General features: G+C 39.1%; 1 protein-coding gene across 1 annotated transcript in view; it reads left to right on the top strand.

Moving 5' to 3' along the window:
- The window catches only part of DMD (dystrophin), a 2,193,636-nt gene that overhangs the window by 629,131 nt on the left and 1,539,276 nt on the right, over positions 1–25,229 (top strand). Inside the window, exon 11 of the mRNA XM_036917975.2 lies at positions 676–857. Within this exon, the coding sequence (XP_036773870.2) occupies positions 676–857 (182 nt within the window). The remainder of the gene's footprint in view (positions 1–675; positions 858–25,229) is intronic.

The following is a 25,229-nucleotide window of genomic DNA, read 5'->3' as shown; positions in this document are numbered from 1 at the left end:
TCAGTTTATGAAACAAGGCACATGGTGTGTCATAATGGCAACTTTGTCTTGTTATCTCAATTGCTCTGTAAGATCCTTGTACTTTGCTAATTTAGTTTTCACTTTAAGGTGGGAACATAAATGTTCATGTGCTTCGGATTCCAAAAGTGAGCATTTAGAGTTCTGCTTTGGGGACCAATACATGAGGGTGCAGAGGTCTGATTTTAACAATGACATACAGGAGAATGAAAGCCCAACGCCCTTATCGTGGGTCAAGGCAATGCTGAGATAGGACTTACACTGCAGTATCTGTGTGACATCAGGCTGGACTGCCCTCAGTGGGAGACTTTTCCTGAGATGACACACTTTTTGCCTCTGTCCCCTCCACTTTCCTGTCCTATTTACTGATCATTTTATTGTTCCCTTGCAGGTCTCCCCTGGGAGCTCTTTCTTAATAAATCACTTGCACTCAAATTTTTATCTCAGGCTCTGCATCTGCAGAACGTGCCCTAAGCTAATAACTTTCCTTAATTCATATTAAAAACAGTATTGGGTTTTCCTATATAAAAATTGAAATACTTTTACTAGGAATATAGTTTTAAGTGGCCTACAAACTTAAAATTGTGAAAAAGTAAGATTCAGAACCATAATGATTTACGTAAGGTTTCAACTATTGTCATCTTCTTTCCTTGTCAGGGGTACATGATGGATTTGACGTCCCATCAGGGGCGGGTTGGTAATGTTCTGCAACTGGGAAGTCAACTGATTGGAACAGGAAAATTATCAGAAGATGAAGAAACTGAAGTACAAGAGCAAATGAATCTCCTAAATTCAAGATGGGAATGCCTCAGGGTAGCTAGCATGGAAAAACAAAGCAAGTAAGTCTTTGTTTTTGATTTCTAAAAATAGCAAGTTTTGGAATTCTACTATTACTTCGATGCAGTTCTTGTTTAAGTCCAGATTCTCAGTTTGTTCCTAAAACATGCAGCACTTTTTCAGAGAACATTTTGGTTGGATTTTTGTCTGTTACACATTATGGTTTTCACTTTTGTAATTAAAATGGAGATGTCAGATAACAGAACCATTTTCTACAGAACTATGCTTTCAAAATTGCCAAAATTGTTATCATAATTATTATTTTCTAAGTCTTCTCCAAAAATTAAAATGTGAATATGGAAGGCACAGAAGTATATACAGGATACCATGCACATAAAATCACCTAATAATAAAATTATTAGATACAGTGAACAGGAAAGTTCTCTTCTGAAGGAAAAGCTCTGAAATATTAAATAGTTTCTCCTATGTTTTTGGAAATCCTTGTGAAAAAAAGATTTCTCATCTGTGTTTGGAAATCCCTATGCATGTACTCTATGGTGGTGAATTATTTTAAGAATATATATTGACTTAATCAAAAAATTTTGGATACATTTCTGAAAATGGCATATTTCTTATAAGTTAGCAAGTGGATCTTATCATTCTAAATGTGTTGCTTTGATTTATATTGTTAGGTGTGTGTATTCATGTAGAGCCTATCAAGACAAGATAGATTTATTTTTAAATGAAAAGAAATGAAGTGCCAACTGTGGATTTGAATACATTAAGCTAAAAAAATTGTCCAAGCGCCTTAAGTTTACTTAGCTATTATTTATGAAGATTAAAAGCCTTGAAATAGGACCAAAGAAACTCATTAGATATGCTGGGAGGATTGCTATTCCAGTACTAAATTATAGTGTGACAGTAGGGAGGGGACAAGACACATTTTTAAGCTCATGTCTTTTGCAAGAATAAATAAGTCATATATAAGATAGGATTTTCACAAATATTGGCATTCCTAACCAGGAGATACTAGTCTGTGCATATTGATGTTACACCCTATTCTGATCATTTTGATGATTCCAACTAATCCTAGAGGTGAGAATTATAATAGCCATATTATCTCTATTGAGTTTGCCCCCCACCCATGCCCAAGAGTCAACTAATTTCCTCTACCCATTTGTCATCACAAATCATAAGATAACAGAGTCTCCTAGCTGTGGTCATATGTCAATATTCTTCAGGTTTCAATTTTCACAATTTGTACCGATCCATGCAATTTAAATGAAACAACCTCAGACAACTTTCAGAAGTCTTTAAAATCCAGCCTCCCATGTTACTGCTTTTCCCTTGTGGCATCACTGTCTTTTCCCTCCTGTTTTCCATTTTTCCATCCTCTTTTGGATGCAAATACCTGCAGAGTCCCTCACTCACTTTTTTCAATATGACTAACAGTGTGCAATTAATTAGTCATACTAATCAATAAATTAATTGCATTTTGAGACCGAGTTGCAAGAAAAGGTGGATTTAACCTAAAATTAAAATCCCATATTTTTAATCCATAATTATAACATTTTTAAAAAGTTAATTGGAAAAACCCTTGTTGAAGGGATATCTAGCATTTAGGTGATGGGTGACAGTGTACTATACACACACACGCAGATACATGTGTGTGCATATGTCTAATTTTCTTATCCCCATCCCACTGGAGGATGGGAAACCTAAAATGGCAGTGTCACTACTTAAATATGATTGACGTCAAAAAAAAGTTTGTCCTTAGGAAAGATTTGGGAACTTTGGTTTGTGCTTAAGATTTTAGAATGATTTTCAAGAAGGCTGTGGATAAAATGAGAGTTCCTGTGGCCAGGATTCTCACCTGGCCCTGGTTGACTAGCTCACTGCACACCTGTGGGCAATACATGGCTGTTGACTCTATATAAAGAGCTCCACCCAGTGCTCTGGGCATGACATGGTGGCAGGGCTGCAAGGTTGCAGGAGAGCAGAGCAGAGGCTGGAGTGGTGGCAGCGCTGAGGACAGAGGCCCAGAGGATGGCTATGCAGGACGACTGTGCAGAGAGGCCTGGAGGACAGCTGTGTGGGACGACTGTGCAGAGAGGCCTGGAAGACGGCTGTGTGGACAGAGGGGCCCCGAGGCAGAGACTAGCTTGCTGCCTGCAGACTCGCTCTGAGTGAATGGGATTCTAGTGACTGACCTGCCACCTGGAAATAAAGTTGGGTATAACCCTTTCACCCCAAGAATGTTTTGCTGTCAATTTCTTTGGTCACACTGAATCCATAGCGAACTTGCCCGGGGCTGAAACCCATTGGCAAGACAATTGGTGAAAGCCAGCAGAGTTCACTGTTGACCAAGGGAAAAGACTTGTTGCCCTTATGGGAGGGGTGCTTCAGCGGGCTGCCCCTGTGAGTGGGGAAACAGTGGATTGTCCCCCAATGGGTATGTGGTCTGAGGTGGCTTGCCTCCTAGAGGACTGGGCCCCACCCCAGGACTGGAGGCAAGTGGAGGTGACACCTGAGGCAGTAGGGGTGGCCCTTGGTATAGTAAGCAGATCCTTTGAGAAGCAGAGTGCCCGGGAGGCAGCGGGGACTGTGGGTTGGCTGCTTCTCACAGTCTTAAAAAGGTCTACAGAGGAGACCAAGAAATGGCGGCGCAAGAGTGCAAGCTGCAAACTTCAGTAGATTCCCTGAGGAGGGAAGTGGCATTGTTGCAAGAGGTGGCAGGAGAACGCCAGCTGCAGACTTCTGTGGATGTCTTGAGGAGGGAAATGGTATTGATGCGGGAGGAGGCAGCTTGAGAACCCCGGCAGCAAGGTGCCCTTGGAGACTAGACGGCAGCGCTGCCAGGTGTTCTGAAGGAGGAAGAGGCCATCAAGTAAAAGGACGAACTCATGAGGGAGCACAGGTGGAGGTGGCAGAAGAACAATAGCTATGAAGCACTGAGGTGAATGAGAGATGCTGAAGACTGAGGAAGCATTGCTGCGAGGCACAGTGGAAAAGGTAAAGGCTGTAGCAGAGGAGGCACTCGGGGGAGGGGAGAGAAAGGTGCCATCAGCCCCGAAAATGGAGAAGCTGGAGCAGGATGAAGGGATGGTGCCGGAGGCACTGGCGCCTCCTGTATTGAAAGCACGCCCAGTGGTTGTAGAGAAAATAAAGACCCAGCAGCTGAAAGTTCCCCAAGGAGAGGAGCAGCCCCCTCCCCAGGTCGTGGAGCACTCTATGCTCCGCCCCTATACTCAGGCTGAGCTGGTGGATTTGGGCTCCCGGTTTAGGCAGAAGCCCTCCCAGTCAATATGAACTTGGCTCCTTTGTCTGTGGGACTTAGGGGTGGATGGAACTGCTCTGTCGGGATCAGAGATGGGAAAGCTTGCTTCCCTGACAGTGCAGCCCGCCTTGAGGCAGCGATTACAAAATGCACATCAGACCCCAGGGAGTCACTCCCTCCTCGATTAGCTTATGGCTGCACTTTGTGCTGTGTGGCCCAATCCGGGTGATCTGCCATCATCTCCTGTTAGATGGCAGACATAGGCTGAGCTCCAATAGGTGCTACGAGAGCTAGGCATAAGAAATGCCATCTATAGTCCAGAGAATTATAACCCAGATGAAGAGATTTTCACTACTGGGATAAGAAATACTGTAGTTCAAACGGCTCCTACATCCCTCTTTGGGTCTCTAGTGGCCATTCTTTTCCCTCACTTAGGGCAACCCATAAGGGAGGTGATATGTACAGTAGCAGACTTAGGAGAGGCAGAAGCAATGAAAATCCAGAAAGAAATAAGACCTGTTACTCACACGAAAAATTTACAGGGCCTGGTGAGGGTTACGAGGACCCAGATGTGGGTTGATTTGATACGGGCAAGAGTCGATGGAAGGAAATTAGACGGGAAGCCAAGTAGGATCTTACTGGAGCTATGGCAACAACTGAAACCAGAGCAGCAGTTCCAGCCATTAAGACCAAAGAGGCAGAGACCAGAGACGGAGCCACGAGTCTGGCCTGTGTTTCCGAAAGACTTTTTGCTGGAGAGGCTGGAGAACAATGTTGGAGCTTCCTTGCACAGGGACCATTGCAGAGGACTGAGGGCACATAGATTGAGAGGAGAGAATCCTGGAGGGGTGGAGTGTGGATAAAATGAGAGTTTCTGTGGCCAGGATCCTTACCTGGCCCTGGTTGACTAGCTCACTGCACACCTGTGGGCAATTTGACTCTATAAAAAGAGCTCCACCCAGTGCTCTGGCACAACACGGTGGCAGGGCTACAAGGCTGCAGGAGAGCAGAGTAGAGGCTGGAGTGGTGGCAGCACTGAGGACAGAGGCCCAGAGGACGGCTGTGTGGGAACTGTGCAGAGAGGCACAGAGGATGGCTGTGCAGACAGAGGGGCCCCGAGGCAGAGACTGGCTTGCTGCCTGCAGACTTGCTCTGAGTGAATGGGATTCTAGTGACTGATGTGCCACCCAGAAGTAAACCTGGGTATAACCCTTTCACCCCAAAAATGTTTGCTGTCAGTTTCTTTGGTCACAGTGAATCCATAGCGAACTTGCCTGGGGCAGAAACCCATTGGCAAGACAAAGGCAAAGGGTAGCCTTTTAGCTGGCATAGCTTTTGTTCAAACCGAGTTTTAAAAATGAGACACTAATATGGAATTGCTTGTAGCACATGGTCTTTTCTGGACAATTTGTTGAAATTCACATACACAAAGTATTATTTCAACAAAGCTAATTCAGACATCTCTTGAGTCTGCCAATGACAGTCTGTCTTCCATACCATGTTCACTAACTTTGTGTGTATTTATGCATAAAACCTATAAAATTCCAAATGAGTTAAGCCATTATGCAAACTATGCCAAACCTGATTTTTGATAGATTCTTTTGGAGGGACTAACAAGCTGACTGTGACAATAGGCAGTTGTTAGCATTTAAAAAATAATAATTCTAAGTTTTGTTTAATGCTTTAATAAATTGTTACCTGTTCAGTTTCTATTATCTTGGCCATGTTGATTATTAGCTTCAATTTGCAGCATCACCTATTGTTTGTAAACATGATTACTTCAGAATAGGAAGGCATAGTAAATTGTTAGCAATCAAAAATGGATTAGCCCACATTTCCCATCTCTCTCTCCCAAAGACAGGGTCTGGATAGACCTGGTTGGAAGCCATCTTCCCTGCCTAAGCATAGATTTAGTGATGAGAGGAATGATAATTAAGGTTTGTCTTGGTATATGAGATAAAACCAAAACCATCTAGAATTTTTAAGTTGCTGTTTTACAACAAAGATTTCTAAGGTAGCTGGGAATACAGATAAGCTTATAACTAAAATATATGAATAATTATACTTGACAATTGTATTATCTACCAGCAATAATCAATTATATTTGATATATATTGATTGTGATATATGTAGATATTGCTAAATATACTTATATATATGACATTATATATATATATATATATATAATCACACATAAATATTGACAAATATTAATGGATTGCCTTGAGGTAATTAGATACATTTCAAGGCACTGAGGACACAGTAATGATCACCAGAGGTAAGGTCCTAGATTTCATGAAGGTCTAGAGAGGCTGGCATCTAGTAAGAAAGAACATAAGAAAAATATCATATAGGAGTAAGTTTTTTGAAAAGATAAAAGGTAACATTTGTGGTGGAGGAAAGTGTTTGACAGGCTATGCTAGTCTTGTGAGCCAGGAATATTTGTGCAGTGGCACCATTTAAATTGAAATTTGAATAGCAAGAAGGAACTACCATTTTGTAGATCAGGAGGAAGAACATTTCAGGCAGGGGAATGGCCAGTGTCAAAACCATAAAATAGGGAAAGTTTGGCTTATTAAAGGAACCAAAAGGACAGCATGAGGGGAGAGCTGCAAGAGGGAAGATTAGATGGCTGAGGTAGGAGATGGGGTTGAAATATAGGTAGGGGGTCTCATTATATAAAGCTGTTTCATTTGGGGTAAAGGAGAAGGGCTTTGAGTTCCAGTATTAAGTGCAAGAAAAAGCCATCAGAAGGTTTTAGCCAGCAGAGAGGCAGGTAAAGAAAATACCAGTTATGCCTTTGGAAGAAGAGAGGACAGTTCTAAGGTCAATGAAATAGCTCAGGAAGAGATGCTAGTGTCTTATGCCAGGTGGTAGTTGTGCTAATGCATGAGTATATTCTATTGTCCTACCCCAGTAGTTAATTTATAAACCATTCCTGCTGCACTTATTTTAGTTTCCTTTTTGCCTTCTTAACAGTCAAGGTGCTTTTTGCTTTTGAAATAAATATCCTTGCCTCATACATGTAGATGGTACCTTTATACAGGTTGCAGCTAGGAAATACTATGTATCCCACAAACCATTAACAATTATCAAACAAAACAAATTTTAAAAATATAAAGGTAACAAAGTGTTCTTAATTCCACTTTACTGTAAATCTACTGTAATATGCCTAAGTGATAAATTCTCACTTTCTCTGAGACCTTTTTATGTGAATATGGATAGCCATGTTTACCCTCTTAAGATCATCAGTTACTGATTTATGAAACTGCAGCAGTCTTGTGTATCTGGCACACCCATAAAAGTTATTGGCTGAGATCAAGTATGAGAAGTAGTTTGTGAGTGAAAAATTATTACAAATTTAAAGAATGATCATCATTATAAATAAGATGACTGGCCGTGGGTTAATTATTTAAACCATACTATATAACTTTGCCATATCTATTTTTCACTCTTTTTGCTCCAGCTGGTTCTAATTGCCCCACTCTTTTTTCCCCCCGAAAAGGATGTGCTTGTGGGTGTTTCTGTAGGGGTAAGGAAACATGGTAAGGGTGATTAAAATTACAGGAGAAGTTAGAATTTTACAAGAGAAACATTTAAAAAATGTGCTTAAATGGAATTCCAGTAAAAAAAATGAGTAAATATATAGGTGCTTCTGCCATCTTTCTTCGTCTTTTTACTCCATTCTCATCTGATTCTTTCCTTATTCTTTCCTGTCCAATTCTGATATCTTCATGGGCATGATTTAATGATGAAGTGAAAACTAATAAACAAGTTTGTTAGGCTATCTCTAGCCACAAACTGCTTTGGCACAAATATGCTCATATTTATTGGTCTGTTACAAATCTTTAACAGTATTTAAGAGATTGAAATGAAAGAAGTCAATGCTACTGATTGCATAATTAAAATAATTAAAACAAGACAATGTCTGTTGATATGCTCGGGTCAGAAACCTCAAGAAGAGTAGGTGTTATTATTTTTGTTTGGTTTGATTTCATGTGGCAGAATACCCTTCGGGCGGTGGGAGGTGAGGGGGAAGAACAGAAAAAGGCAAGACTTCCAACTGTGGAAGTACAAGAAGACAACTAGCATAGGGACAACAGAAGATTTTCTTCTCTATGAAAACTAATTAATTTGATTGAAACATGCAACCTGCAGAGAGCAAAAGAGATTTACTGACATTTCTACAAGGCGTCATAAAGATAAGCACAGCTTGTTCCATCAGCTTGTCTGATCATTGTGGTTAGGACATGTAGGGGAAACTAAAGCTTATGTGATAGTGAGGGAACACAGTGAAAGCCAGTCAGTCAAGAGGGCAAGTAAAGTTAGGTTCTGGTTTCCATCAGCAGGAGGACAGATATGAATAGTATCTCTATGAAAATATAAGCCATAACATGGGAAATAACTGTGAATCACCGTCAACACTTTGGAGAGAAAAATATATCTAACAAATCTGGCTTATCCTGTCTGGCTCATTTGAGTGAATAGAGCAAAGTAGGTGAACAAATGGGTGGGTTTTCTCGAAAAACCAAATGAAGTGACTAACATACTGCATGTGTTAAATAGATGAATGAATGGATAGACAATTGTATTGATTTCTTTAGGTACTTCCGATCTGTCAGATGAATTTGTTGCCCTGAACATTTTAACAACACATAATCTCAGTTTCTTTAGTTCACTTTTTTATTCTTCCAATAATGTTAAAATGAGAATTCCTTGCAGAGCAAGGTGGTTCAAGGAACAACAGCAGCGACAACATCACCTGAGAACTTGTTAAAAATGCAGTATCTCTGTCCTTTCCCTGATCTGTAGAATCAGAATCAGCAATTTAACAAGATACCAGGTGATTCCTAAGCACATTAAAATTTCAGGAGCACTGATTTAGTTGAAACAATTATAAAATAGTTTAAATTCATACTCCTGCTTTGTAGACCACTGCCTTCAGTATCTTATGTCCCTATTTTTCTATCATCTGTGGTGGGCCAAATATTTTAACTATTTTCTTACAAACTCCAAAAACGGTGCTGGTAATATCTCATTAAATCCTCAAATGTTGATATCATTTCCCATGGGTGATTAATGAAATAGCAAAAATCTCATGAAAGAATATACAGTAGAGACAATGTGAAGCTATTGAAAATTAATTATTGGTCTAATAAGCATCAGTTATTAACATACAGTAATTGAGTTGAGTTCAAATGGACACAGCTAGCCATGGCAGTTTTTATTGTAAGAAATGTGTAGTTAAAACGTGGACACTCCTTGTTCCAATAGTATATATAGATATAAAAAGCATGTGACACTTATAGTTTAAATTATAAACAAGAACGGCAAATTGTTAGAATTCTTAGCAATGAGAGTAGAGAGTAACATTTTTTTGGAACAAAGCTTTTTCACAAGATAAATAATGACAATCAGAAAATTAAGTGTAATCATCTGTTCATCCATCTAATTAACAATTCTTGTCTACTATGTTCCCAGCACTGTTTCGGGTAACTGGCAAATATCAGTGAATGAAACAGACTAACTGCCGCTCTTACTGAGTTCTCATTGTTACTACGAGGAGGCAGACAGTTAAAAAATATGTATATCATATTAGACGGCATTAAATGGTGAAAAAGCAGGGAATAGATTTAGAGAGCAAACATTATGTGTCTTATTATATGTATGTGGTGAGTTAAGGTACTCCTTTCTGGTGAGGTAGTATTTAAGGAGAGCCCTGAATGAAGGGAATAAGCAAGCCGTGCAGATAGCTGTGGCAAAGGGAAGCAAACGGAAAGGCCCTGAAGCAGGAGAGTGCTAGCCATCTTGCTGACAAAAGGTAAAATGATGACATTCTGATTTATGACTAAAAAATGATTCACATAAGATTAGTAGATTGTTTCAACAGGAACAGATTAAATGGAATTTCACATTTGTATAACCTTAATTTTTATATTTCTGATTGGGAAATTGTGTTTCTGTATTGTCTTCTTACGTTTGATAATTGATACCAATTATCCATTCAAGAAATATTTTTCATGTGTCTAGTATGTGCCAGGCACTGTGCAAGACCTTACGTAATGGCATAAGTTTGGAAGCTGAGAGTGGGCTTCTATTGCCATATAAATTAATGTGATCTCAGAGTGTCAACATTCCCCATTCTTACTAGAGAAAATTTATACAGTCTTCCAGTCATTGTCTTTAAAAGTCACCATGGTTTGTGACGACATCTGTGTTTCTTCATCCACTCTGTAAATATTTAATCAGGAAGATTGAATTGAGGGTCGCCATATGTATTTGCTACAAGAACCTGTTGCATCCAACAGTATAACTTCTCTATTACATTACCCTTACTATTTTGAATATGTGCTTTCAAAATGCAAATCAATTTGTTTGCATTTTGAGTATTAATCTTGGTCTGGATAGTTGGAAAATATCAATAATTAAATTGTTAAGCTATATGGATGAAGGAATAAAATAGACCAGAAGTTTGAAAACAATGGTAGATTTTTGTTTCACTGAATCCTTTTTAAACAGAATACTATTTCTCACATTCCATTCAGTGGGTAAATAAATATTGATGTACATATAATCTTGAGGGAAGGTTGAAAATGTCCTTGCATTTTTAGTTGTTGGAAGAGGAACTTTGTGGGTGAGTTTTTTCTAAAATATTTATTGTGAGATTGTAGACAAAAACCGTGGCCTCCTAAGACAAGGTTGCAGGGTGTAATAAGATTCCCACTATCAGAATTAGTGGGAACTTTTGAAAATTTTACATGACCTGTTTTCCTTGCTTTCTTCTCTGGACCAAAATGTCAGTGTACTGATTGTAGGGCTTGTTATATTGTAGACAGAAGGGTGGACACGTTTCTTTTGGCAGGGGGTATATGGGGGTGGGAAGAACCTATTAAAAGATATGGTTAGGACTTGGAGGAAAGAGGACATGCTTATTGAGGCAGGAAGGTGCAGGGGGCAGGAGGGATTAATCCCCTGTACAGATGATGACAAGTACACTTTCTGAAATTTAGCACTGGAGGTAGCACACAATGGTGACAGAGGTAGTAAAGGTAAGGCAGGTAGATGCAATAGTGGCGGTAAGTCTTACACATCTGGGGTCATTGCTTTAATGAGATTCTCAGTTGTAAACCTTATATTTCACAGGGCAGTCATTGAGCTTAGATAAATGCTCCAAACCTTGAGGGTGGAAAAATATTAATGTGCTTCATTACTGTCAGACAACCAAAAGTCTTTACACCTGTTTGTACATGCATTACCAAAACTGTTCTTTAAAAAAATCAATATTGCTTTTCTGTTTTAAATCAATGTTTGCTTTTAGTTTTGGCCTAGGATATGTAATGTTTTCTGATCCCAACATTTAATGAAACACTATAAATATTTAAGATATCTGGTCATTTCATTTTACCTTGTTGCCATATGTTTAAAGGAAACTGGGACTCAAAGTGTGCTGTGGTTTCTATTACTAATGTAAACTTCATGCCAAGAACACTTCTCTCAACAGTAACAACTGCACCTTTCATTTTGGTGAGAAGAAAGAGGAGTTATCTATTAATGACAATCTCTGTAAAAACCCACTAAATGAATTCTTTTTTCTTCTATTTTTTTTTTTTACCGTTCTGATTATCACTGACATAAATGAAATGGAAATAGATATAAAAGTCATCTCTAAGAAATTAATGTTAGTGCAGACAGTACAGCGTAATGGTGAAGCAGGCCCCAGGGACGACCCACCTGATTCCCACTTTCCCACCCCCACTCACTTGCCTTTCGACCCAGGTAAACTTTTGTTTCTCTATCTGTAAATTGGGGCAAATATCAGCTCCTGCATCATTAGGATTAATTACAATAATACCACTATTTTCTGATACTTGATATGTATAATTCGCTATTCATATGTAAAATTGTATTTAAAAATCCCAAACTGTAAAAGGTCAAAATTACTATGTACTAGTTATATAGTATTATTAGTTTATAAATAATTGGGTAAATACATTTTTATGCATTATGCACCTGCCTCCATATTATCTCCATGCCCACAGTTCATATTAATCCTGAGATAGCCATGCTGCTGGGGTTTAGCTACCCAACTGTTTGCCACTTGGGAGCACCTGAGGGCTGGTTTAAAAATTATACCTGAGTCCTGAAAAACCAAAGCAATTATTTTCCACTCTGGATGTTCACTGGAATCACCTGGGTGGAGGTAAATTCCAGTAATTCACCTTTCTGTTTTAATTTGAATAAAAGCTGCACTTAAATATCACCTTTATTAATCATTTTCTTAACAGAGTAAATTAAACAAAAACCCATACAAATGCATAAAAATAACTACATATTTAAGCATATATCAGCATTGTGGGAACATCTAGTTGCATGTAAATAATTCCTGATCTAAAATCAAAACGATATACTTTATTTATTAAAACCATTTTGCCAAGATTTTCAAGACAACAGTTTTAATAAATGCATAGTTTTTTAGATTTCATCAGTGTGATTTTAGCTACTGAATGGCATGCATTTGAAAGTAAAGAGTGCATTAAAATTTCAGTTTCTCTAATTCATACTGCTAGCCTTCCCGTAAATCAAACATAAAGGTTTTATTGACAACTTTAATCAAGGGATTGGTTTTCACATGTGTAACATCTTAACTGGACATCAGTACTAATTATTTTGTAATCTAGAAATTCAGAATATTTTACCTTCTTTTGTTAGCTGTATGATTTCATATTTACATTAAAATCATATATGCACGTTGTGTGTGTATGTGCTTGTGTGTGTGTGTGTATACATTCTAAAGCATATTAAAATAACTTCCTAATTTTTCCCTGCTCATCAAAATCATTCTGCCAACTACAAATGGATTTTCATCCTTTAGGATGCACTGAAATAGTACATTTAATGCTTAACAGCAGTTATCACAGGAAAAGTACTGAACACATTAGGAATATATATAAAAATTGTTTTAAATGACACTTTACTCCAAGGGTTGGTTAGTTAGCCTCTGCCTACTTCAAATTACCCCTTCTCCTTACACATTTGGAAAAGTGGGTCTTTGTCTTGTGAAGGCTTCTAAAACTGACCTTCTGCCAGCAGTACCTCCTCATGGTTGCTTCTTCCTCTGCCCCTGAATTGCCACGGGCCACTACTCACTTCCTTGCTCCTCTCCCCAAGAACTCTGGCCTGTAATTCACCTGCATGTATTGATGCCATCTCTTCACAGCCCTCAGGGAGTGAAGGAAGTGTGGCAGCTTTTACAACCTGTTGATTTATTTCATATAACCCCTACGCAGAAAGCAGTAAGGACTGACCATACTTTACTGAATAATTAATATGTCTAAAGTAACAAGATTGGAAAGCAAAACCATTTCAAACATTACAAGTAATTGCACTTGAAGTCTACAGTAAAACCACACAATATTAAGCACCTCAGAGGTTCCCTCACATGATCATCATCTTTTTTCTCAACTTATCTTATTCTCAAGTTCATTTCCTCTCAAAAGTTTCATCCTTAAGAAAATCCTATCTTCTACTTTGGGATTTGTCTCCATTTAAATCAATTGTACACTAGATGCAGTAACTGGAAGGAGCATATTCCCTAATTATGTGATATTCATTGTGAAATATTGGAGGGAGATCAGTGAAGGTGAGGAGCTTCAGTAGTCATCTCTCCAGGTCTAGAAGAGTACCAGAGGGGAATGTTCATGATGAGTATGACGCCCTTTTTATTTTCCTTCCAGCATCAGACTAATGGATGTCTCCTTAATCTTCTGAGTTTGAGCAGTGTGTAACTAATGGATACACCCCCACACATACACACACACAAACCTTAAAAAAGAAAAGCAATCTTCTTTTATATAATATTCTCACCTAGATTCTTGTTATTCAAATTAACATCCATTGCTCAACAACATTGGCTTCACCTAGAAACTTGTTAGAAATGAAGATTCTCAGACCTAACCCCCTGAATTTAAATCAAAATTGTGAGGTAGTCTATGTTAATGTTTCGATGTGAGAAACCATATCCCAAATCATATGATAGCAAATCCAAATGCCTGTTATAGCAGCCAGAAAGATAACATTAGTGAGTGAAATGAGTTGGGTATAAAAGAAGATAGGAATGGTGGGGACTGTGGAAAACTAGACAGCTCATGCTTCATTTATTTATTTATTTATTTTTAAATAATTATTTTTTATTGAAGGGTAGTTGATGCACAGTATTACATTACATTAGTTTCAAGTGTACAACACAGTGGTAAAACATTTATATACATAATTCTAGGTTCCAGCTATCACCCTACCAAGCTGTTACAATATCTTGACTATATTCCTTATGCTATACATTACATCCCGGTTACTTATTTATTTTACCATTGGAAGTCTGTCCTTTTTTTTTTTTTTTTGTGAGGGCATCTCTCATATTTATTGATCAAATGGTTGTTAACAACAATAAAATTTTGTATAGGGGAGTCAATGCTCAATGCACAATCATTAATCCACCCCAAGCCTAATTTTCGTCAGTCTCCAATCTTCTGAGGCATAACAAACAAGTTTTTACATGTAGAACAAATTCTTACATAATGAATAAGTTACATAGTGAACAGTACAAGGGCAGTCATCACAGAAACTTTCGGTTTTGCTCATGCATTATTAACTCTAAACAGTCAGTTCAAATATGAATACTCATTTGGTTTTTATACTTGATTTATATGTGGATACCACATTTCTCTCTTTACTATTATTATTTTTAATAGAATGCTGAAGTGGTAGGTAGATACAAGATAAAGGTAGAAAACATAGTTTAGTGTTGTAAGAGAGCAAACGTAGATGATCAGGTGTGTGCCTGTAGACTATGTGTTAATCCAAGCTAGACCAGGGCAATAAAACATCCACGTATGCAGAAGATTTCTCTCAGAACAGGGGGGGTGAGGTTCTAAGCCTCCCCTCTGTTGATCCCCAATTTCTCACCTGATGGCCCCCCTGCGACTGTGCCTGTCTCAGGTTGTTCCTCCCTTGAGGAATCTTACCCGTCTCTGGCTAACCAGTCATCTTCCGGGGCCATACAGGGAAATGTGAAGTTGGTAAGTGAGAGGGAAGCCTTATTGTTTGAAAAGGTTAGCTTTTTACTTCTTTGCATATTTATGCCCTGTGGCTTCTATGCCCAGCCTTTGTCTTGAGGTATCTTTACCACTTGGAAGAATTATGATACTCGGTAAATTTGATATGAGGCACGAATTCTATTTAAGGGTTGTAATTAGGAAGGAAGAAGAAAAGCTATAGAAGTAGCAGGCGGAAGAAAACATGGGAAGATTGATTATTTCTTTGACATATCTTCTTGTAGAGTAACTTCAGCATATATAGGTTTTAAGCTACTACTTAAATTACGCACACACATTAACATAATAGGAGTATAGTTACATAACCAAAGCATATCTGTAATTACCAGCCATCTCCAGTGAAACCAAGAAAACCAGTTAGGCACCTTAGGCATTTGTGAAAACTTATCTATGATATGGTGGATATTGTCCAACTGAACTTGAACAGTCTGAGAGAAATCAGACAAATTAAAACAACCCATTCCTGGGGACTGTTCACATGCCATATGTTCTTTTAACAGTAAATAGTCTGTAGTTTTAAGAATTTGGAGCGCTACAATTTGCACTTCTCCAAATTCTTGGTTGAGTTCCAACAGTATAGATCCAGTCAAATTTGTTGTTTTACTGTATGCACAGGCCAGCTTAGATATCTCCTTCCTCATTCCCATGGCAAGTCCAGGAACTGGTGGGATGAGTGCATCTACAGCTGTAGCAGTGCGTGGATCTTTGTTGGGGTTTTTTGATGATCATCTTCTGGCATGAGTCTTCCAGAGAGTGCAGATGTTGGAAGTTCTTTTTCATATCGTATCTTAGTTCATTTTCGGTGTAGCCCAATTAGGCTTTGATCTTCTGTATAAACGCAAACAGACCCTTTACCTACACTTTTATATGCCCTTTATACCCTTGTGTCGAACTCGGTGGAGGTTACCACACAGGAATTGCCCTTTTTTTTTTTTTTGCTTTGTTTTTGGTATCACTAATATAAACTTACATGATGAATATTATGTTTACTAGGCTCTCCCCTATACCAGGTCTCCCCTATAAACCCCTTTACAGTCACTGTCCATCAGCATAGCAAAATGTTGTAGAATCCCTACTTGCCTTCTCTGTGTTGTACAGCCCTCCCTTTTCTCCTACCCCCCCATGCATGTTAATCTTAATACCCCCCTACTTCTCCCCCCCTTATCCCTCCCTACCCACCCATCCTCCCCAGTCCCTTTCCCTTTGGTACCTGTTAGTCCATTCTTGAGTTCTGTGATTCTGCTGCTGTTTTGTTCCTTCAGTTTTTCCTTTGTTCTTATATTCCACAGATAAGTGAAATCATTTGGTATTTCTCTTTCTCCGCTTGGCTTGTTTCACTGAGCATAATACCCTCCAGCTCCATCCATGTTGCTGCAAATGATTGGATTTGCCCTTTTCTTATGGCTGAGTAGTATTCCATTGTGTATATGTACCACATCTTCTTTATCCATTCATCTATTGATGGACATTTAGGTTGCTTCCAATTCTTGGCTATTGTAAATAGTGCTGCAATAAACATAGGGGTGCATCTGTCTTTCTCAAACTTGATTGCTGCGTTCTTAGGGTAAATTCCTAGGAGTGGAATTCCTGGGTCAAATGGTAAGTCTGTTTTGAGCATTTTGATGTACCTCCATACTGCTTTCCACAATGGTTGAACTAACTTACATTCCCACCAGCAGTGTAGGAGGGTTCCCCTTTCTCCACAGCCTCGCCAACATTTGTTGTTGTTTGTCTTTTGGATGGCAGCCATCCTTACTGGTGTGAGGTGATACCTCATTGTAGTTTTAATTTGCATTTCTCTGATAATTAGCGATGTGGAGCATCTTTTCATGTGTCTGTTGGCCATCTGTATTTCTTTTTTGGAGAACTGTCTGTTCAGTTCATCTGCCCATTTTTTAATTGGGTTATTTGTTTTTTGTTTGTTGAGGCATGTGAGCTCCTTATATATTCTGGACGTCAAGCCTTTATCGGATGTGTCATTTTCAAAGATATTCTCCCATACTGTAGGGTTTCTTTTTGTTCTATTGATGGTGTCTTTTGCTGTACAGAAGCTTTTCAGCTTAATATAGTCCCACTTGTTCATTTTTGCTGTTGTTTTCCTTGCCCGGGGAGATATGTTCAAGAAGAGGTCACTCATGTTTATGTCTAAGAGGTTTTTGCCTATGTTTTCTTCCAAGAGTTTAATGGTTTCATGGCTTACATTCAGGTCTTTTATCCATTTTGAGTTTACTTTTGTATATGGGGTTAGACAATGGTCCAGTTTCATTCTCCTACATGTAGCTGTCCAGTTTTGCCAGCACCACCTGTTGAAGAGACTGTCATTTCGCCATTGTATGTCCATGGCTCCTTTATCAAATATTAATTGACCATATATGTCTGGGTTAATGTCTGGATTCTCTAGTCTGTTCCATTGGTCTGTGGCTCTGCTCTTGTGCCAGTACCAAATTGTCTTGATTACTATGGCTTTATAGTAGAGCTTGAAGTTGGGGAGTGAGATCCCCCCTACTTTATTCTTCTTTCTCAGGATTGCTTTGGCTATTCGGGGTCTTTGGTGTTTCTATATGAATTTTTGAATTATTTGTTCCAGTTTATTGAAGAATGTTGCTGGTAGTTTCATAGGGATTGCATCAAATCTGTATATTGCTTTGGGCAGGATGGCCATTTTGACGATATTAATTCTTCCTAGCCACGAGCATGGGATGAGTTTCCATCTGTTAGTGTCCCCTTTAATTTCTCTTAAGAGTGATTTATAGTTCTCTGACTATAAGTCTTTCACTTCTTTGGTTAGGTTTATTCCTAGGTATTTTATTTTTTTTGATGCAATTGTGAATGGAGTTGTTTCCCTGATTTCTCTTTCTATTGGTTCATTGTTAGTATATAGGAAAGCCACAGATTTCTGTGTGTTAATTTGGTATCCTGCAACTTTGCTGTATTCCGATATCAGTTCTAGTAGTTTTGGGGTGGAGTCTTTAGGGTTTTTTATGTACAGTATCATGTCATCTGCAAATAGTGACAGTTTAACTTCTTCTTTACCAATCTGGATTCCTTGTATTTCTTTATTTTGTCTGATTGCCATGGCTAGGACCTCCAGTACTATGTTAAATAACAGTGGAGAGAGTGGGCATCCCTGTCTAGTTCCCGATCTCAGAGGAAATGCTTTCAGCTTCTCGCTGTTCAATATAATGTTGGCTGTGGGTTTATCATAGATGGCCTTTATTATGTTGAGGTACTTGCCCTCTATTCCCATTTTGCTGAGAGTTTTTAACATGAATGGATGTTGAACTTTGTCAAATGCTTTTTCAGCATCTATGGAGATGATCATGTGGTTTTTGTGTTTCTTTTGTTGATGTGGTGGATGATGTTGATGGACTTTCGAATGTTGTACCATCCTTGCATCCCTGGGATGAATCCCACTTGGTCATGGTGTATGATCCTTTTGATGTATTTTTGAATTCGGTTTGCTAATATTTTGTTGAGTATTTTTGCATCTACGTTCATCAGGGATATTGGTCTTTAGTTTTCTTTTTTGGTGGGGTCTTTGCCTGGTTTTGGTATTAGGGTGATGTTAGCTTCATAGAATGAGTTTGGGAGTATCCCCTCCTCCTCTATATTTTGGAAAACTTTAAGGAGAATGGGTATTATGTCTTCCCTGTATGTCTGATAAAATTCCGAGGTAAATCCATCTGGCCCGGAGGTTTTGTTCTTTGGTAGTTTTTTGATTACCGCTTCAATTTCGTTGCTGGTAATTGGTCTGTTTAGATTTTCTGTTTCTTTCTCGGTCAGTCTTGGAAGGTTGTATTTTTCTAGGAAGTTGTCCATTTCTCCTAGGTTTCCCAGCTTGTTAGCATATAGGTTTTCATATTATTCTCCAATAATTCTTTGCATTTCCGTGGGGTCCGTCGTGATTTTTCCTTTCTCGTTTCTGATACTGTTGATTTGTGTTGACTCTCTTTTCTTCTTAATAAGTCTGGCTAGAGGCTTATCTATTTTGTTTATTTTCTCGAAGAACCAGCTCTTGGTTTCATTGATTTTTGCTATTGTTTTATTCTTCTCAATTTTATTTATTTCTTCTCTGATCTTTATTATGTCCCTCCTTCTGCTGACCTTAGGCCTCATCTGTTCTTCTTTTTCCAATTTCGATAATTGTGACATTAGACCATTCATTTGGGATTGCTCTTCCTTTTTTAAATATGCTTGGATTGCTATATACTTTCCTCTTAAGACTGTTTTTGCTGTGTCCCACAGAAGTTGGGGCTTAGTGTTGTTGTTGTCATTTGTTTCCATATATTGCTGGATCTCCATTTTGATTTGGTCATTGATCCATTGATTATTTAGGAGCGTGTTGTTAAGCCTCCATGTGTTTGTGAGCCTCTTTCCTTTCTTTGTACAGTTTATTTCTAGTTTTATGCCTTTGTGGTCTGAAAAGTTGGTTGGTAGGATTTCAATCTTTTGGAATTTTCTGAGGCTCTTTTTGTGGCCTAGTATGTGGTCTATTCTGGAGAATGTTCCATGTGCACTTGAGAAGAATGTATATCCCGCTGCTTTTGGATGTAGAGTTCTATAGATGTCTATTAGGTCCATCTGCTCTACTGTGTTGTTCAGTGCTTCCGTGTCCTTACTTATTTTCTGCCCAGTGGATCTATCCTTTGGGGTGAGTGGTGTGTTGACGTCTCCTAGAATGAGTGCATTGCAGTCTATATCCCCCTTTAGTTCTGTTAGTATTTGTTTCACATATGCTGGTGCTCCTGTGTTGGGTGCATATATATTTAGAATGGTTATATCCTCTTGTTTGACTGAGCCCTTTATCATTATGTAGTGTCCTTCTTTATCTCTTGTTACTTTCTTTGTTTTGAAGTCTATTTTGTCTGATATTAGTACTGCAACCCCTGCTTTCTTCTCACTGTTGTTTGCTTGAAATATGTTTTTCCATCCCTTGACTTTTAGTCTGTACATGTCTTTGGGTTTGAGGTGAGTTTCTTGTAAGCAGCATATAGATGGGTCTTGCTTTTTTATCCATTCTGTTACTCTGTGTCTTTTGATTGGTGCATTCAACCCATTAACATTTAGGGTGACTATTGAAAGATATGTACTTATTGCCATTGCAGGCTTTAAATTTGTGGTTACCAAAGGTTCAAGGTTAGCCTCTTTAGTATCTTACTGCCTAACTTAGCTCGCTTATTGAGCTGTTATATGCACTGTCTGGAGATTCTTTTCTTCTCTCCCTTCTTGTTCCTCCTCCTCGATTCTTCATATGTTGGGTGTTTTGTGCTGTGTTCTTTCTAGGAGTGCTCCCATCTAGAGCAGTCCCTGTAAGATGTTCTGTAGAGGTGGTTTATGGAAAGCAAATTCCCTCAGCTTTTGTTTGTCTGGGAATTGTTTAATCCCACCGTCATATTTGAATGATAGTCGTGCTGGATACAGTATCCTTGGTTCAAGGCCCTTCTGTTTCATTGTATTAAATATATCATGCCATTCTCTTCTGGCCTGTAGGGTTTCTGTTGAGAAATCTGACGTTAGCCTGATGGGTTTCCCTTTATAGGTGACCTTTTTCTCTCTAGCTGCCTTTAACACTCTTTCCTTGTCCTTGATCTTTGCCATTTTAATTATTATGTGTCTTGGTGTTATCCTTCTTGGATCCTTTCTGTTGGGGGTTCTGTGTATTTCCGTGGTCTGTTCGATTACTTCCTCCCTCAGTGTGGGGAAGTTTTCAGCAATTATTTCTTCTAAGATAGTTTCCATCTCTTTTCCTCTCTCTTCTTCTTCTGGGACCCCTATAATACGGATATTGCTCCTTTTAGATTGGTCACACAGTTCTCTTAATATTGTTTCATTCCTGGAGATCCTTTTGTCTCTCTCTATGTCAGCTTCTATGCGTTCCTGTTCTCTGATTTCAATTCCATCAATGGCCTCTTGCATTCTATCCATTCTGCTTATAAACCCTTCCAGAGTTTGTTTCATTTCTGCGATCTCCTTTCTGGCATCTGTGATCTCCTTCCGGACTTCATCCCATTTCTCTTGCGTATTTCTCTGCATCTCTGTCAGCATGTTTATGATTCTTATTTTGAATTCTTTTTCAGGAAGACTGGTTAGGTCTGTCTCCTTCTCTGGTGTTGTCTCTGTGATCTTTGTCTGCCTGTAGCTTTGCCTTTTCATGGTGATAGGAATAGTCTGCAGAACTGGGACGAGTGACAGCTGGAAGAACTTCCCTTCTTGTTGGTTTGTGGCCCTCCTCTCCTGGGAGAACAGCGGCCTCTAGTGGCTTGTGCTGTGCAGCGGCGCGCAGACAGGGTTTCTGCTTCCTGCCCGACTGCTATGGAGTTAATCTCCGCTGTTGCTGTGGGCGTGTCCTGGCTCGGGCAGCTACTCCAAAATGGTGGAGTCGCGTTGGAGCAGGAGCTGCTGGGAGGCTATTTATCTCCGCAAGGGGCCTCCCTGCTCCCTGCAGCCCAGGGGTTAGGGTGCCCAGAGATCCCGGATTCCCTACCTCTGGATTAAGTGACCCGCCCTGCCCCTTTAAGACTTCCAAAAAGCACCCACCAAAACAAAACAACGACCACCAAAAAAAGAAAAAAGAAAAAAAAATTTTTAAATTAAAAAAAATAAAAAATTTTTTTAATTGAAAAAAAAAAAAAAAAAAGGTGGTTGTTTGTTTTTCTTTATTCTCCCGTGCCAGCCTCAGGCCTCTGCTCACCGGTCTTTATGCCCTGTTTCCCTAGTATTGGGGTCCCTATCCCTTTAAGACTTCCAAAAAGCGCTTGCCAAAACAAAACAGCAAAAAAGCAAAAAAAAAAAAAAAAATGGTCGCGCGCTTTTCTTATGTCCTCTGGCGCCCAGCCTCCAGTGCCTGCTCACTGTTCTTTCTGCCCTGTTTCCCTAGCATCCAGGGCCCCCTGGGCACGTACTGTGTCTGCACTCTGGCCCGGATGGCTGGGGCTGGGTGTTCGGCAGTCCTGGGCTCCGTCTCCCTCCCGCTCTGCCTGCTCTTCTCCCGCCGGGAGCTGGGGGGAGGGGCGCTCGGCTCCCGCGGGGCCGGGGCTTGTATCTCACCCCCTTCGCGAGGCGCTGGGTTCTCTCAGGTGCGGATGTGGTCTGGATATTGTCCTGTGTCCTCTGGTCTTTATTCTAGGAAGGGTTGTCTTTGTTATATTTTCATAGATATATGTTGTTTTGGGAGGAGATTTCCGCTGCTCTACTCACGCCGCCATCTTCCGCCCCTGTCATGCTTCATTTATGAAGTACAATTTTTATTTAACTTTAAAGGTTGTTGCCATGTTGGAAGGCAGGTTTGGTGTTGCTAAGTCCTATTAGATATTCTCAAGAGTGGCCAGTTCTGATGTTTGCAGGTGGTAATCTCATGATTTTTAATGAGTATGAGACCAAATCAGGTATATGGACTACCATTGGCCAATATCTAGTTAAGGCCTATAATAAGGAAAATAAATATTTACACAGTTAAAACATACCTTCTCAGAACCCTTTCCACAAATGGATGAATGCTATGTATTTGCGAGCTGATTGGTGTCACCCCACCACCACACTTGTATCTTTCTGTTTTCAGTCTTATTTCGACGTTAATTTCAGGCTCCACATGTGTGAAATCCCTGACTTTGGAACCTCAGGTCATAACCCATTTTTAGGGAGTTCTCTCTGTAAGTGCAGGTGAAGTCGGGATGAGAATGTAATAGTCTTACATCAGAGTAAATCCCAATAATTCTTGGGCATTGGCACTTTCCCTTCTATTAATATTAATATAATAATATGTTAATTTGGTCTCAACAGAGTTTGGGTGACTTGTAGATGTAGATTAAATTATCTAGAGCTGTGATTCTCAAACTTTAGTTTACATCAGAATTACCTAGAAATCTTGTTAAAACACAGATTCCTAGGCCCCAGTCTCAAGAGTTTCTGATTCAGTTGCCTGGGGCAAGGCCCAATAATTTGCATTTCTAACAAGTTCCCAGATGTTGGATGATGCTCTTGATTCAGGGACCACACTTTGAAAATCACTGGTCTAGAGAGGAAAAACAGAAATCTATCTGGCTGGGAAACATTAATTTGACTGTACCAGTCATTAAAATATTGAAACACACAAGTTGCACACTGAGTGTCCCTATACACCACCTGCCACCCAGCCATGCAGGCCGCTCCTCCAAGAACCTCCAAGTAATCATTGTTACAGTCCATCTGTAAAAGATGCAATACCTGACAGAATACTGATGGGTACATCTCTTTTTATTGATCTCTTCTTATTGGTTAGTCCCTGAGTCCAGGTTTCTAAAATGAAACCACCTTTTAACATATAAGATTACTGGAGGTTCAGACGTAAGTTTTTCAGTCAGAGTCCAAGAAATCTGTCCTGATCCAGGGATTAGTTTATCACATTGCACAACTCTCCCACACCTTATACAATAAAGCTGTACTGGCCTTCCTGATCCTTTGTTATGTCTCAGGGCCTTTGCATAGGTGGTTCCTTCCATGTAGAAAGTGTTTACCTCTTCCTCTTCACTATTTTCTTTTCAAGCTTAAGAGTTCATCAGATATCAGTACTTCAAAGAAGCCTTTCCTTACTTGACTCAATTCAGTTGCTCTCCTTTCATAGCATGATCACAATTATAATTAACTAATGGCCTACTGAGTTCTGTATTATCTGTGGCCTCTAACCCCATGCGAGCTCCATGCCAGTGAAGGGTCTTTCTTACCTCTCCATCCATAATATCTAAGTACTCAATAAATAGTACACGTAGTGTGTGAATCAGTTTTTCAAGTCTCAGCTTTCAGACTGTGTTCTGTAATGACACCATTCCTGATAACTCCAGGTCAGCCTGAAGCCTCTTTCTATGTACCCTCTGAAATGTATATGGATCTAAGTATAATGATTTTCTTATAATATTGTAATTTGCTATATCTCTTTCTCTGAAAGTCTCTAAGCTACTTGATTATGAGAACAGGTATTTTCTTTTATCCACTTGTAAGAAATGGCAGTTTCCAGCATGGATGTGGAACTCTAAATATTCCTTGATAAAATGTCTGCCCAAAAGTAATAAAAAAAAGGTAATATTTTAAAATGAAATCTCTATTAACTCTAACGAATGTGTGCTGGACTTTGAACATTTCTTCAAGTATACGGAATAATAGGGGATTTTTTTCTTATTTTTTTGAAATAAGATTTTTAGCTTAACATAATGACACACTGGGTAGGAAAAACAAAAAACACAAGGAATCAGACTGCATCTAGTTCTCATGAAATCTTACTATCAGTTCAGTTCTCAAAGGGTAGACTGAACCAAAAAGTGAATGATTTATATACTTTTTAATGCTGGGATGGTGTTCTTTGTCTAAAAAGCTTCAACTAGCAACTTTGAGTTTTTTGCTTCCTCTGAAATGGTTGCTTTATCTGTGTTTCCCATGAAAAGGAGATGTCTACTTTTTCTGTTTGATAAATGAAAGCTCATTCTCATAGACTTCTGATTGCAGTGTACCTCAGGGAACATAATGTCTCTAAAGGGTTAAAGGTCATTTAATGGTATAATGTAAAGTATTTAAAACTCTCAGTTAACTGTGTATTTTGTGTATGTAAATGTGCTGAGTAATATAGTCAGGTTGTGAACATAAGCTTTTGGACTTTAAATCCACTACCTAGCCCACTATTGTGTATATATTTGAAAAAACACTCTTTTACTTATCTTTTTCTATATATCAAATGACACCAAAACTTTGTGGCTTAACACATTGACTTATAATTACATCATGCTCCTGTGGATCGGAAATATGGGCAGGGCTCTTCTAAGTTCTGCAGTTGTGATGTGGCTGGGGTCGCTCATTGGGCTGCATTTAGCAGGAAGCTCAACTTCTAGGATAACATTTCATCCATCAGATCACTCTCGGCATGGTCTCTAATCATTCAGTAGTTTAGCCTTGTCTTCGTTACAACATGGCAGCTGGGTTCCAAGAGAGAGAATACAGATGCTGAAAGAGTCTACACTTGAAACTCTGTTCTGCCATATTCTGTTGGTCAAAACAAATCCCAGGCCAGTCTGTATTCACAA

Source organism: Manis pentadactyla, chromosome X (assembly GCF_030020395.1).
Source record: "Manis pentadactyla isolate mManPen7 chromosome X, mManPen7.hap1, whole genome shotgun sequence".
In the NCBI taxonomy this organism is placed as follows: Eukaryota; Metazoa; Chordata; class Mammalia; order Pholidota; family Manidae; genus Manis; species Manis pentadactyla.
This window is presented reverse-complemented; position numbering and strand designations above follow the sequence as displayed.